The following is a 12,962-nucleotide window of genomic DNA, read 5'->3' on the forward strand; positions in this document are numbered from 1 at the left end:
GTAAGCTATTCCTACAGAATTGTACTCCGCAGTCTACCAAAAGAGCAAAGGAAACATCAACCCAACCACAAAACCTTTCACCTAGAATCTGTCTTACCTACAAAATAAGCTGGGCAATGGAGGCGCAAACCTTGTGGGAGTAACCTACCTCTGTCTGTTTTGAATTAAGGCCCACTCCATGAGTTGGAACCCATACCTCATTCTGCTGAGGTGACCAAGAATCAGAGGGTATAAGTCTAGAGAGCAGGGTGAAACCAAATATTCCTGTTCTTAAGGGGAAAAAGTAACTATGAAATGACTCATAATGATATTCTGCTGTACTCATGGATCAGTAGCTTAGTCAGCCATCATCAGAGAAGATCCCTCATGTAACAGCTGGGAGCAAAAACAGAGCCCCACAGCACGACACTACATAGAGAGACCTTGGAACACACAGCTCTCAGTGAGATGTCTCCATCCAATCCCTCCAGTCAGAGCTCAGGGAACCTCATGGAAGAGAGGCAGAAGGAGTCGGGGAGAAAGAAGGAATGGAGGACCAACAAAGACCAAGACCAGCTAAATCACTCAGCAAAGCTCATATGAACTGATGAGACTGAAGCAGTCTGCACAGGACCTGCATGGACCTGCGCCAGGCCCTCTAGACAGATACCATAGCTTCCCGTTCAGTACTTTCATAGGACTCCTGAATGTGGTAACAAGCGCTTCTCTGATTCTTGTGACTTTTCTTCTTGATCTTATTTTTCTGTTTGCTTCTCTTGTCCAAGATTGATGTGGTGAGTTTTGTTTTATTTTATTACATTTGATTTGTTTGAGAAAGAATTTAACTATATTGTATCGTACATATTATATCACTAATTTTTGAAATACAGAAAAACTGCATGTGGAATACTATAGAGTGCAGCTGACAAACTTGAGAGCTGCTATATAGAATAATGTATTTTTTAACATCTCTGAAAGCCTTAACATATAGCTTCAAGATTTATTGTTGTCTTCTTAAATTTCTTTTCTGCGTCTTCATACAGAGTGGTCAGGGCAATTTTTCAGGCAAACTGTATTTTACTCCCCTCTATATGACCTCTTCTTACCACTGATCATTCTTATATTTTTGGTTGTGAGCCAAGCCTTTAACGGCTGAGCCATCTCTCCAGCCCTACCACTGATCATTCTGCTTTCTGTTTTCATGTGACTTGTCTATCATTTCTGCCATTGTTGCTCCTCAAACAAGTTTCTTTGTCCCAATCCCTTTCCAATTTCATGACCCCAAGCACAAATAGAAGGCATACATAAATATTTAAAATAAGACCGTTCCTTGAAATATATATGCAAATATGTCACAGGTATACACATTTAATCAAGAGGGAACCTATAAAGTTTTTCCTAATTAGTAAATGGCACAAAACAATCCTCTATCCAGGAAGAAATTCCTAATGCAGTGAAGCAAGCGTCAAATCACAGTTGAGTAAAGAATTTCCTTTTCATTGCCTGAAACCAGGCCCCTCTTCATGTGCTAAAGACAGACAACATACCTTGGAAAGTGGCTTTCTTTGTTGGCAGTTGAGCCCACCAATGAACACCATGTTTGGCATCACAGGTTTGGGGAAATCTAACACAAAGTCGGTGCGTAACAACCAAATAGATGCCTGGGAGAAGAGGTCTTCCAAAGCCACGGGGGTCTGGAGAACTTCAGAGGCAATATCTGTAGCACTTTTAAACAAGTAGTGGCAAAATGCACGCTCTTCCACGTAAAAAACAAAGTTCGACACTCTCTCCTTGAAAGTCATGGTGTCTGAAAGTTTTGAGAAAAGTCTAGGAACATAAGACAGTGGACTGGGACACTGGGTGCCCTCTTCAAGATAGTGGCAAAAGAAATATCTTGTAAACATCACTGAAGGGACCGACAAATACTTGGCAACAGTTAAGCCACAGAGCTCAAAAGGATCCAGAAACACAGCATCAAAAGAACTCTGCTTCAAGTACTCCACTAACTTCTTGTTGTTAAACAAACTTCTACAGTGGGACATTATTAATTCATAATAAACTTTGGCTGTGCCTGTCATTAAAGTAAGCATACTTTGTTCTGGAGTCTTCCATTGAGCGTGAGTGTATTTCTTGTGCTTGTGGTTCAGATCCTCCAAAGTGTAAGAAGTTGAGTATGTCTTCATTGTAAAATTCAGGGATTCTCTCAGTTGCCCACTCACCTCTGGCATGACTGCCACCACCTCATGCCCTCTGTGGATGAGCTTCTGCACAACCGTTTGCATGGTGAACCAGTGGCTCCCGTCCATGGACAACACCAGCAGCCTGCCTGCCTGGGCAAAGCCAGAGGCCAGCAGAAGACACACACACAGAGGAAGGGAGGCTGGGAAACCTGCAGGAGCCATGGGAGAAGCTCAGTCTGAGGCAATCCAGCTGCTGAGACTCTCTGCTCTTTTAATAGAGATGGTTGAGGAGAAGTACACGATATCCTTCACTAGACACATAGATTCCTATGTGTATAAGGGAAGTTAAATGTAATGCTAATGATTTACTCAAAAGAGCAATCATTAATGAACTACATTGGCTAAAGTAACTACTTTGTGCTTTCGAGGTTAAAACAAAAGTTCATGATTTTGTCCTGGGAAGATCATGTTCTCTATTGCAAACCCAGTTATGAAAAAATTATGAAATAATATGCTTGGATTTTTAAATTCAAAAAATTAATAAGCTGTTTATGATGATCATCTAATGCCATCACATGCTAATTTGGTCTTCATAAGAAGTGAAACTAAAAGGGATGGACAGTGAGAGTCGCCAAGAAGAGGTAGAAGTCAGAGAAAACCTGGTCCTTTCCTAAAGGGCACATTATGGTACATAGGACAAGTCAGGATCAAATCATCTCTGTATTGCTGCATGGTTCCATGGATCTGAGAGTGCAGGAGTCTTGACTGACAGGCATTCAGCCATGGAACTCTGCCCTGCTGTAGGACTCCAGTAAACCAACAACACAGCCATTGTCCCTGTCGAAACGGAAACATTGGCTGTGTTAGATCAGTTTCTGTTGTTTCTAGTGCCCTTCCTAAGACAGGATGACTTTCTTCCTGAGCCTGGCTTTCAGACAGACATCTGGACGGAAGACAGCAGAGGAAGAGCTGAACCTCTGAAAGCTGTTGCCGCCATGATGATGCTCAGACTAAGTTATCTCAGGCACAATGGCCAGGGCTCTGTTTTCCTAGAACCAAATTGACCATAATTTAGGACTTCCACCTCTCCACAGCTCCAGGAGGGGCAAATGTTGGGCTTGGTCTTAGGACTGAATAAGGAATCAGGACATAATGACAGCGGGTCCAGTGTGTTTGTTAAAGAGCCTCTAATCACGTATTGTTTCTGAAAACAGTCGTCACACAAACCATTTGAGTTGGGTCTAAAACAGTGATGAACAGGGCATAGGTGCAGTGTTCTCTCTCACCCTGCTGTCACCAGACAGGGTGACCTTTCTGCACTGACTCTCCTAGAAAGGTCATGAAGATTTAACCGGATATTGTAAGAGCTTCATGGTCCTAACTTTTCTATACTGTCGTACATCATTTTTAAGATATTTTTTTTGTGGTGTAAAGGTATAATTTCATGTCTTCCCCTGGGTAGAAACAGGCTTGACATTTCTGCATGGTTTGTAGATCTGAACATAGTACAAATAACAAGCATAAGATCATTTACTGTAAATCTGCCTCTCCCTCGCTGCATCCACCATTCACACAGCACAGCACAGCACAGAAGGGGTGACTGTCCCAGGCCTATGGTGTCAATAAGAAAGAATCCAGAGGCACTCATGAAGGTTCCCTAATCTTCCAAGACCCTTTCCAGACAGCTACTTTAGGAAGTAGAGTAGGAATTTCCATCTGGGGTAGGACAGAAACAAAAGGCAGAGACCATAGAGACCAGCCTGTGTGTCTCAGTGGTACCTCAGCGTGCCTGCTACATATGCCAACTTCAAAGGTCATCCCTGACATTGAGTCACTTGCCTTCTCTATCAGGAGATTAGGTTCAAAGCTACCCTGAGTCCTTAGACTGTTGCTTCCAATCCTACTTCTGAGGGTACACAACTAAGCTCTGTCAAAGAGGAAAAATGCCACCTCAGCCTATTCTAGAAAAATGGTGGGGTGAGTAATGCTTGGCCTGAGAAGTCCAAATGTCTTCATTTCTCCCTGCAAGGTGACTCAGCAACCTGGTCTAGGCAGATAGGTTTCCACCTCTCTGTGACTCAGATGAGCAAAGATTTCTCCTTTAATAAGGAAAATAAAAATTGAACTATGGAAAAATATTAAAATGGTGGGATATGGGCTAGAATGATGATTCATAGTTGGAAACACTGGCTGCTCTTTCAAAGGTCCAGGGTGCAATTCTCAGCATCCATGTGGTAGCTCACACCTGTCTATAACTCCCATTCCAGGGCTTCTCACACCCTCATATAGATACACATGCAGGCAAAGCACCAATGAGGATAAACTAAAAATAATTAATTAAAAATATACTACCCCATGGCTGTCATACTAATATACTACAACCTCTACTTCTCCTGTAGTAGAAACCAGGCAACAGCTCTGATAATGTAGAAAAGAGCTGGCCAGTAACTCAATCTATGTATAGGGCCTCCCTCCTTCTCAGGTTCCAGAACTGGGGGAGTTAGTACTGCTTGGCTGGGGAAGTCAAAAGTGGTTCCTCTCAACTTGAAAAGTTATACTACAGCTCCACCATGACAGTTAAATTCCCACCTCTGCGTATTTTAAAGAAGGAGTCAGGCTTGATATATTTGGGCTGGGGGAATCAGATAAAAACTCAGTTTAAGCAGAATCACACCTATAATTTGTCTTGCCTACAAAATATGCTAGGACAATGGAGACACAAACCTTGTTGAAGTAACCAACCAATGTCTGATTTGAATTAAGGCCCACTCCATGAGATGGATACTGCCTGGTCAGTCTTCCCCATTAACGTAGATCATGAACACAGACAAGTTCAACAGAACCTCCAAATGTGGGCTGCCAATGCATGCTTCAGCATTACCAGAGCATAACATTCATTTTTCATTCATTTCCATGAGATGGAACCCATACCTCACACTGCTTACGTGTCCAGAAGTCCAGACAGTTAGGGTAAAACCAAGTATTCCTGTTCTTAGTTGGGGGGAGTAACAATGAAATGACTCATAATGACATTCTGCTGTACACGTGGATCAGTAGCTTAGTCAGCCATCTTCAGAGAAGATTCCTTGTGTAACAGATGTGAGCGAAAACAGAGACCCACAGCACGACATTACATGGAGAGACCTTGGAACACACAGCTCTCAGTGAGATGTCTCCATCCAATCCCTCCAGTCAGAGCTCAGGGAACCTCATGGAAGAGAGGCAGAAGGAGTCGGGGAGAGAAAAGAAATGGAGAACCCCCAAAGAACAAGGCCTGCTAAATCACTCAGCAAAGTTCATATGAACTGATGAGGCTGAAGCAGTCAGCACAGGGCCTGCTTGGACCTGCCTTCTGAACAGACACCATAGCTCCCCATCTAGTCATTTGTTTACTTATCTATCGATCTATCGATCTATCTATTTATCTATTTATTTTGGTTTCTTGAGACAGGGTTTTCCTGTGTAACAGTCCTAGATGTCCTGGAACTAGTTCTTGTGTGCCTGACTATACTCGGACCCACAGAGATCCACCTACCTCAAATCCACAGAGATCCACTGCCTCCCAAGTGCTGGGATTAAAGGCATGCGCCACCGCCACCTGGCTCCCATGTAGTACCTCTGCGGGACTCCCAAAAGTGCTAACAAGTGAGTTTCTGATTCTTGCCCCTTCCCTTGGCACTCTTACTTTTCTGTTGGCTTGTATTGTCCCATTTTATATGGTGGCGTTCCTTTCTCTCATTTACATTATATTTTCTCTGAGAAATGCACCTACTCTGCATCCTCCATATTGTATGAATGATTCTTGAAATGCAGAAAGGCTGGGTGTGCGCTCCTATAGAGTGCAGCCGACAGAAAATGATGACGACTTCAGTGCTTGATGCATTTTTTAAAACATCTCCAAAAAATAGGTAAAATGTACACTGAAATTATTTGTCTCTTTAAACCATTTTTAAAAGTTGTCATACAGAGTATTCCGTGGTATTCTGGCATTATTCAGATGTATTCTTTTTTGTTTATTCTGCTCTCCCTCTACCCTGCCTTGGTCTCCATATGTCCTCTTCCTAACCCTGCACATCCCCCTTTCTGTCTTCATGTGGTATGTCTACCATTACTTACTGTTTTATTTTTCTCCTAAGAAAAATTTTCTTTGTCCTTTTTCTTCTAATTTCATGACCTTGCAATACACACAGAGGAAGGCACACATACATAGTTAAACTTAGATTGAAGCTTTGAATGTATATGTGATATCCTCACAGGTATACACACGCCTATCAATAGGGCACCAATATAGATTTGTTTCCTAATTAGTGAGTTGGCATAAAGCACCTCAAACCCATGAAAAAATTCCATATGCAGTGAGGTAAACGATAAATCACAGCTCAGTAAAGAATTTATCTTTTCTTAGCCAAACCAAAGGCTCTCTTCATGTGCTGAAGGAGAGACAACATACCTTAGAGAGTGGCTTTCCCTGGTGGCAGTTGATCCCACCAATGAAGAAAATGTTCGGCATGATAGGTGCAGGGAAATCGAACACAAAGTCAGTGCGTAACAGCCAAATGGACACTTGACTGAAGAGGTCTTCCATAGTCACTGGGGTCTGGAGAACTTCAGAGGCAATATCTGTAGCAGTTTTGAAAAAATGGGGGCAAAATGCACGCTCCTCCATATAGGTGATGTGGTTCCACACTCTCTCCGTAAAAGTCATGGTGTCTGTGTATTTCGAGAGAAATCTTGGAACATAAGAGAGGGGTCTGGGGCACTGAGTGCTCTCTTCAAGATAGTGGCAAAATATAACTCTTGCAAAGACCACGGATGGGAGCGACAAGTACTTGGCAACAGTCAAGCCGCACACATCGAAGGGATCCAGAAACACAGCATCAAAAGAACTCTGCTTCAAGTACTCCACTAACTTCTTGTCGTTGAACAAACTCCTACAGTTTGAAAATATTAAATCAAAAAAACCTTTGGCTGAGCCTGTCATTAAAGAAAGCATACTTTGTTCTGGAGTTTTCCATTGCGTATCAGAAAAATACTTGAATTCCTGGTTTAAATCCTCTATGGTGTGAGAAATTGAGTACGTCTTCACAGTAATATTCAGGGATTTTCCCAGTTGCCAACTCGCCTCTGGCACAGCTGCCACTACCTCATGTCCATTGTGGATGAGCTTCTCCACAACCGACCGCATGGTGAACCAGTGGCTCCCGTCCATGGGCACCACCAGCAGCCTGCCTGCCTGAGCAAAGCCAGAGGCCAGAAGCAGACACACACACAGAGGAAGGGAGGCTGGGAAACCTGCAGGAGCCATGGGAGAAGCTCAGCCTGAGGCAATCCAGCTGCTGAGACTCTCTGCTCTTCTAATAGAACTGGTTGGAAAAGAAGAGGTTCAAAATCTAGTGTGGTAGACACATGTATTTGTATGTTTGCACGTCAAGTTAAAATCCAAAGCTAATGATTTACTCAAAATATTAATAATTAATGAACTGCATTGGCTCCAAAACCTATTTGTCATTTGTAACATAAAAAAAGGTTTATGATCTTTGTTTTGGAAAGATCATCACCTCCATTGCAGAACCAGTTTTGAAAGAGTCATGAAGCAATGTGTTTGGATTTTGAAATTCAGGAATGAAGAAGCTACCTATAAAGATCCTCTGCGCCCATCATAGACAGGCTCATTTATACTTCACAGAAAGGCAAGCTTAGAAAGATAGACAGTGAGTGTCACCAAGAAGAGGTAGATAATGATAGCGGTCTCAAAAAAGCAAGTCTCTCCCTAAAGGGTGTATGCGAGAAAGGACAGACCAGAGTCTAATCAACATTGCTTTGAGTCCATGGATCTGAGAGTGCAGGAGCCTTGACTGACAGGCACTGAGCCTTGGGACCCTGCTTTGCTGTAGGACTCCAGTAAACCAATAACACAGCCATTGTCCCTGTCGAAACGGAAACATTGGCTGTGTTAGATCAGTTTCTGTTATTTCTAGTGCCCTTCCTAAGACAGGATGACTTTCTTCCTGAGCCTGGCTTTCAGACAGACATCTGGACGGAAGACAGCAGAGGAAGAGCTGACCCTCTGAAAGCTGTTGCCGCCATGATGACGCTCAGGCTAAGTTATCTCAGGTACAATGGCCAGGGCTCTGCTTTCCTAGGAACAAAGGCATCAGAGTTTAGGACTTCCACCTCCCCACAGCTCTAGGAGGGGCTGATGTTGGGCTGGTCTTGGGGCTGATAATGATGAGTCAGTACATATTAACATCTCGTGAGTTTATTAGAGCCTCTAAAAACGTATTGTTTCTGCAAACAGTTGTCACGCAAACCAATGGACTTGGGTCTAAAACAGTGATGCTCAGGGTCTGCTCACCACATACAGTGTAGGCACAGAGGCGCAGTGTTCCTCCCACCCTGCAGGCATCAGACAGTGTGACATTTGTACCCTGACTCTCCAAGCGAGGTCATGAAGATTTAACAAAATGTTGTAAGAGCTTCATGGTCATAACTTTTCTGTATGGTCGTGCATCCCTTTTAAGATATTTTTTGTTGGTGGTGTAATGGTATAATTTATTGTCCTCCCCTGGGTAAACACAGGCCTGACATTTCTGCATGGTTTCTAGATCTGAACATATTCCAATAACAAGCATAAGATCATTTACTGTAAATCTGCCTCTCCCTCGCTGCATCCACCATTCACACAGCACAGCACAGCACAGAAGGGGTGACTGTCCCAGGCCTATGGTGTCAATAAGAAAGAATCCAGAGGCACTCATGAAGGTTCCCTAATCTTCCAAGACCCTTTCCAGACAGCTACTTTAAGAAGTAGAGTAGGAATTTCCATCTGGGGTAGGACAGAAACAAAAGGCAGAGACCATAGAGACCAGCCTGTGTGTCTCAGTGGTACCTCAGCGTGCCTGCTACATATGCCAACTTCAAAGGTCATCCCTGACATTGAGTCACTTGCCTTCTCTACCAGGAGATTAGGTTCAAAGCTACCCTGAGTCCTTAGATTGTTGCTTCCAATCCTACTTCTGAGGGTACACCACTAAGCTCTGTCAAAGAGGAAAAATGCCACCTCAGCCTATTCTAGAAAAATGGTGGGGTGAGTAATGCATGGCCTGAGAAGTCCAAATGTCTTCATTTCTCCCTGCAAGGTGACTCAGCAACCTGGTCTGGGCAGGTAGGTTTCCACCTCTCTGGACCTCAGATGAGCAAAGTTTTCTCCTTTGTTAAGAAAAATAAAAGTTGAACTCTGGAAAAATATTAAAACAGTGGGATACGGGCTAGAATGATGACTCGTAGTTGGGAGCACTAGTTGCTCATTCAGAGGTGCAGGGTTCAGTTCTCAGCATCCATGTGGTAGCTCACACCTGTCTATAACTCCCATTCCAGGGCTTCTCACACCCTCATATTGATATACATGCAGGCATAACACCAATGAGGATAAACTAAAAATAATTAATTAAAAATATACTACCCCATGGCTGTCATATTAATATACTACCACCTCTAATGTTCCTGTAGAAGAAACCAAGCAACAGCTCTGATAATCTAGAAAAGAGCTGGCCAATAACTCAATCTATGTATAGGGCCTCCTCCTTCTCAGATTCCAGAACTGGGGGAGTTAGTACTGCTTGGCTGGGGAAGTCAAAAGTGGTTCCTCTCAACTTGAAAAGTTATACTACAGCACCACCCTGACAGTTAAATTCCAACGTCTGCATACTTTAGAGAAGGAGTCAGGCTTGATATATTTGGGCTGGGGGAATCAGATAAAAACTCAGTTTAAGCAGAATCACACCTATAATTTGTCTTGCCTACAAAATATGCTAGGACAATGGAGACACAAACCTTGTTGAAGTAACCAACCAATGTCTGATTTGAATTAAGGCCCACTCCATGAGATGGATACTGCCTGGTCAGTCTTCCCCATTAACGTAGATCATGAACACAGACAAGTTCAACAGAACCTCCAAATGTGGGCTGCCAATGCATGCTTCAGCATTACCAGAGCATAAAATTCATTTTTCATTCATTTCCATGAGATGGAACCCATTCCTCACACTGCTTAGTTGTTCAGAAGTCCAGACAGTTAGGGTAAAACCAAGTATTCCTGTTCTTAGTTGGGAGGAGTAACAAGAAATGACTCATAATGACATTCTGCTGTACACGTGGATCAGTAGCTTAGTCAGCCATCATCAGAGATGAGCCCTCATGTAACAAATGTTTGCAAAAACAGAGACCCACAGCACGACACTACATAGAGAGACCTTGGAACACACAGCTCTCAGTGAGATGTCTCCATCCAATCCCTCCAGTCAGAGCTCAGGGAACCTCATGGAAGATAAGCAGAAGGAGTCGGGGAGAAAGAAGGAATGGAGGACCCCCAAAGAACAAGGCCTGCTAAATCACTCAGCAAAGCTTGTATGAACTGATGAGGCAGAAGCAGTCTGCACAGGGCCTGCATGGACCTGCCCCAGTCCCTCTGAACAGACACCATAGTTCCCCATCTAGTCGTTTGTTTGTTTGTTTGTTTGTTTATTTATTTATTTATTTATGTTTCTTGAGACAGGGTTTCTCTGTGTAACAGTCCTAGATGTCCTGGAACTAGTTTTGGTAAGCCTGACTGGCCTCGAAGACACAGAGATCCACTCCTTCCCAAGTGCTGGGATTAAAGGCATGTGCCACCACCACCTGGCTCCCATGTAGTACCTCTGTGGGACTCCTAAACTTGCTAACAAGTGAGTCTCTGATTCTTGTCTTTTCCCTTGGCACTCTTACTTTTCTGTTGGCTTGTATTGTCCAGTGCCATATGGTGGTTTTCTTTTCTCACATTACATTTTGTGTTGTTTGAGAAAATGCACTGACTTTGCATCCTCCGTATCGTATAAGTGATTCTTGAAATGCAGAAAAGCTGCTTTTCTACCCCTATGGAGTGCAGCCGACAGAAAATTATGATGGCATCAATGCTTGATGCGTTTTTAAAAACGTCTCCAAAACAATAAAATGTACATTGAAGGGTTTTTTTTTGTCTCTTTAAACTATATTTTAAAGTTGTCATACAGGGTATTTCATGGTATTCTGGAATTTTACAAACATTTTCTTTTCTGTTTATTCTGCTCTCCCGCTACCCTGCCTTGCCCTCCATATGTCCTCTTCCTACCCCTGCACATCCCCCCTCTGTCTTCAGGTGGTATGTCTATCATTACTTACTGGTTGTGTTTCTCCTAAGGAAATTTTCTTTGTCCCTTTCCTTTCTAATTTCATGACCTTGCCACACACACAGAGGGAGGCACACATACATAGTTAAACTTATATTATACGCAAAAGAATCTCTGTGGGTTTGAGGCCAGCCTAGTCTACAAGAGCTAGTTCCAGTGCAGGCTCTAAAGCTACAGAGAAACCCTGTCTCGAAAAACAAAAAAAAAAAAACTTATAGCATTGAATGTGTATGTGATATCCTCACAGGTATACACAGCCATATCAATAGGGCACCAATATAGATTTGTTTCCTAATTAGTGAGTTGGCACAAAACAATTATCTAACCCAGGAAGAAATTCCATATGCAGTGAGGTAAACTATAAATCACAGCTCAGTAAAGAATTTATCTTTTCTTGACTAAACCAAAGGCTATCTTCATATGCTTAAAGAGAGATAGCATACCTTGGAAAGTGACTTTCCCTGGTGGCAGTTGATCCCACCAATGTAGACTATGTTGGGCATCATAGGTGTAGGAAACTCCAACACAAAGTCAGTGCGTAACAGCCAAATGGACACTTGACTGAAGAGGTCTTCCAAAGTCACTGGGCTCTGGAGAACTTCAGAGGCAATATCTGTAGCAGTTTTGAAAAAATGGGGGCAAAATGCACGCTCCTCCATATAGGTGATGTGGTTCCACACTCTCTCCGTAAAAGTCATGGTGTCTGTGTATTTCAAGAGAAATCTTGGAACATAAGAGAGGGGTCTGGGGCACTGAGTGCCCTCTTCAAGATAGTGGCAAAGTATACCTCTTGCAAAGACCACAGACGGGAGCGACAAGTACTTGGCAACAGTCAAGCCGCACACATCGAAGGGATCCAGAAACACAGCATCAAAAGAACTCTGCTTCAAGTACTCCACTAACTTCTTGTCCTTAAACAAACTCCTACAGTTTGAAAATATTAAATCAAAAAAACCTTTGGCTGAGCCTGTTATTAAAGAAAGCATACTTTGTTCTGGAGTTTTCCATTGCGTATCAGAAAAATATTTGAACTGCCGGTTTAAATCCTCTATGGTGTGAGAAATTGAGTACGTCTTCACAGTAATATTCAGGGATTTTCCCAGTTGCCAACTCACCTCTGGCACAGCTGCCACCACCTCATGTCCATTGTGGATGAGCTTCTCCACAACCGACCGCATGGTGAACCAGTGGCTCCCGTCCATGGGCACCACCAGCAGCCTGCCTGCCTGGGCAAAGCCAGAGGCCAGAAGCAGACACACACACAGAGGAAGGGAGGCTGGGAAACCTGAAGGAGCCATGGGAGAAGCTCAGCCTGAGGCAATCCAGCTGCTGAGACTCTCTGCTCTTCTAATAGAACTGGTTGGAAAAGAAGAGGTTCAAAATCTAGTGTGGTAGACACATGTATTTGTATGCTTGCATGTCAAGTTAAAATCCAAAGCTAATGATTTACTCAAAAGTTTAAGATTTAATGAACTGCATTGGCTCCAAAACCTATTTGTCATTTGTGAGATAAAAAAAGGTTTATGATCTTTGTTTTGGAAAGATCATCACCTCTATTGCAGAACCAGTTTTGAAAGAATCATGAAGCAGTGTTTTTGGA

General features: G+C 43.0%; 3 protein-coding genes across 3 annotated transcripts in view; all 3 read right to left on the bottom strand.

Annotated features, from left to right (window-relative positions):
- LOC121447552 (UDP-glucuronosyltransferase 1-6) overlaps positions 1 to 12,690 on the bottom strand; it is a 135,731-nt gene extending 123,041 nt beyond the window's left edge. The window contains exon 1 of the mRNA XM_041650863.1: positions 11,806 to 12,690. Within this exon, the coding sequence (XP_041506797.1) occupies positions 11,806 to 12,660 (855 nt within the window). The 5' untranslated portion in view covers positions 12,661 to 12,690. The remainder of the gene's footprint in view (positions 1 to 11,805) is intronic.
- Positions 1,476 to 2,411, bottom strand: LOC121446881 (UDP-glucuronosyltransferase 1A7-like). The gene has a single exon (XM_041649784.1). The coding sequence runs from the start codon at positions 2,379 to 2,381 to the stop codon at positions 1,476 to 1,478; it is 906 nt and encodes a 301-aa protein (XP_041505718.1). The 5' UTR covers positions 2,382 to 2,411.
- On the bottom strand, positions 6,583 to 7,547 carry LOC121447555 (UDP-glucuronosyltransferase 1A8-like). The gene has a single exon (XM_041650865.1). It carries the CDS (start codon positions 7,462 to 7,464, stop codon positions 6,583 to 6,585), a length of 882 nt encoding a protein of 293 aa, XP_041506799.1. The 5' UTR covers positions 7,465 to 7,547.
- Positions 12,691 to 12,962: the final 272 nt, after the last annotated feature.

The sequence above is a fragment of the Microtus oregoni genome, unplaced genomic scaffold, assembly GCF_018167655.1.
Source record: "Microtus oregoni isolate MIOR12 unplaced genomic scaffold, Mior012 000004F_ref0000308, whole genome shotgun sequence".
NCBI classification, from domain to species: Eukaryota; Metazoa; Chordata; class Mammalia; order Rodentia; family Cricetidae; genus Microtus; species Microtus oregoni.

Coding starts and splice junctions, on each gene's coding strand:
- LOC121446881 (XM_041649784.1), bottom strand. CDS start 2,381: ATGGCTCCTGCAGGTTTCCCAGCCTCCCTTCCTCTGTGTGTGTGTCTT.
- LOC121447555 (XM_041650865.1), bottom strand. CDS start 7,464: ATGGCTCCTGCAGGTTTCCCAGCCTCCCTTCCTCTGTGTGTGTGTCTG.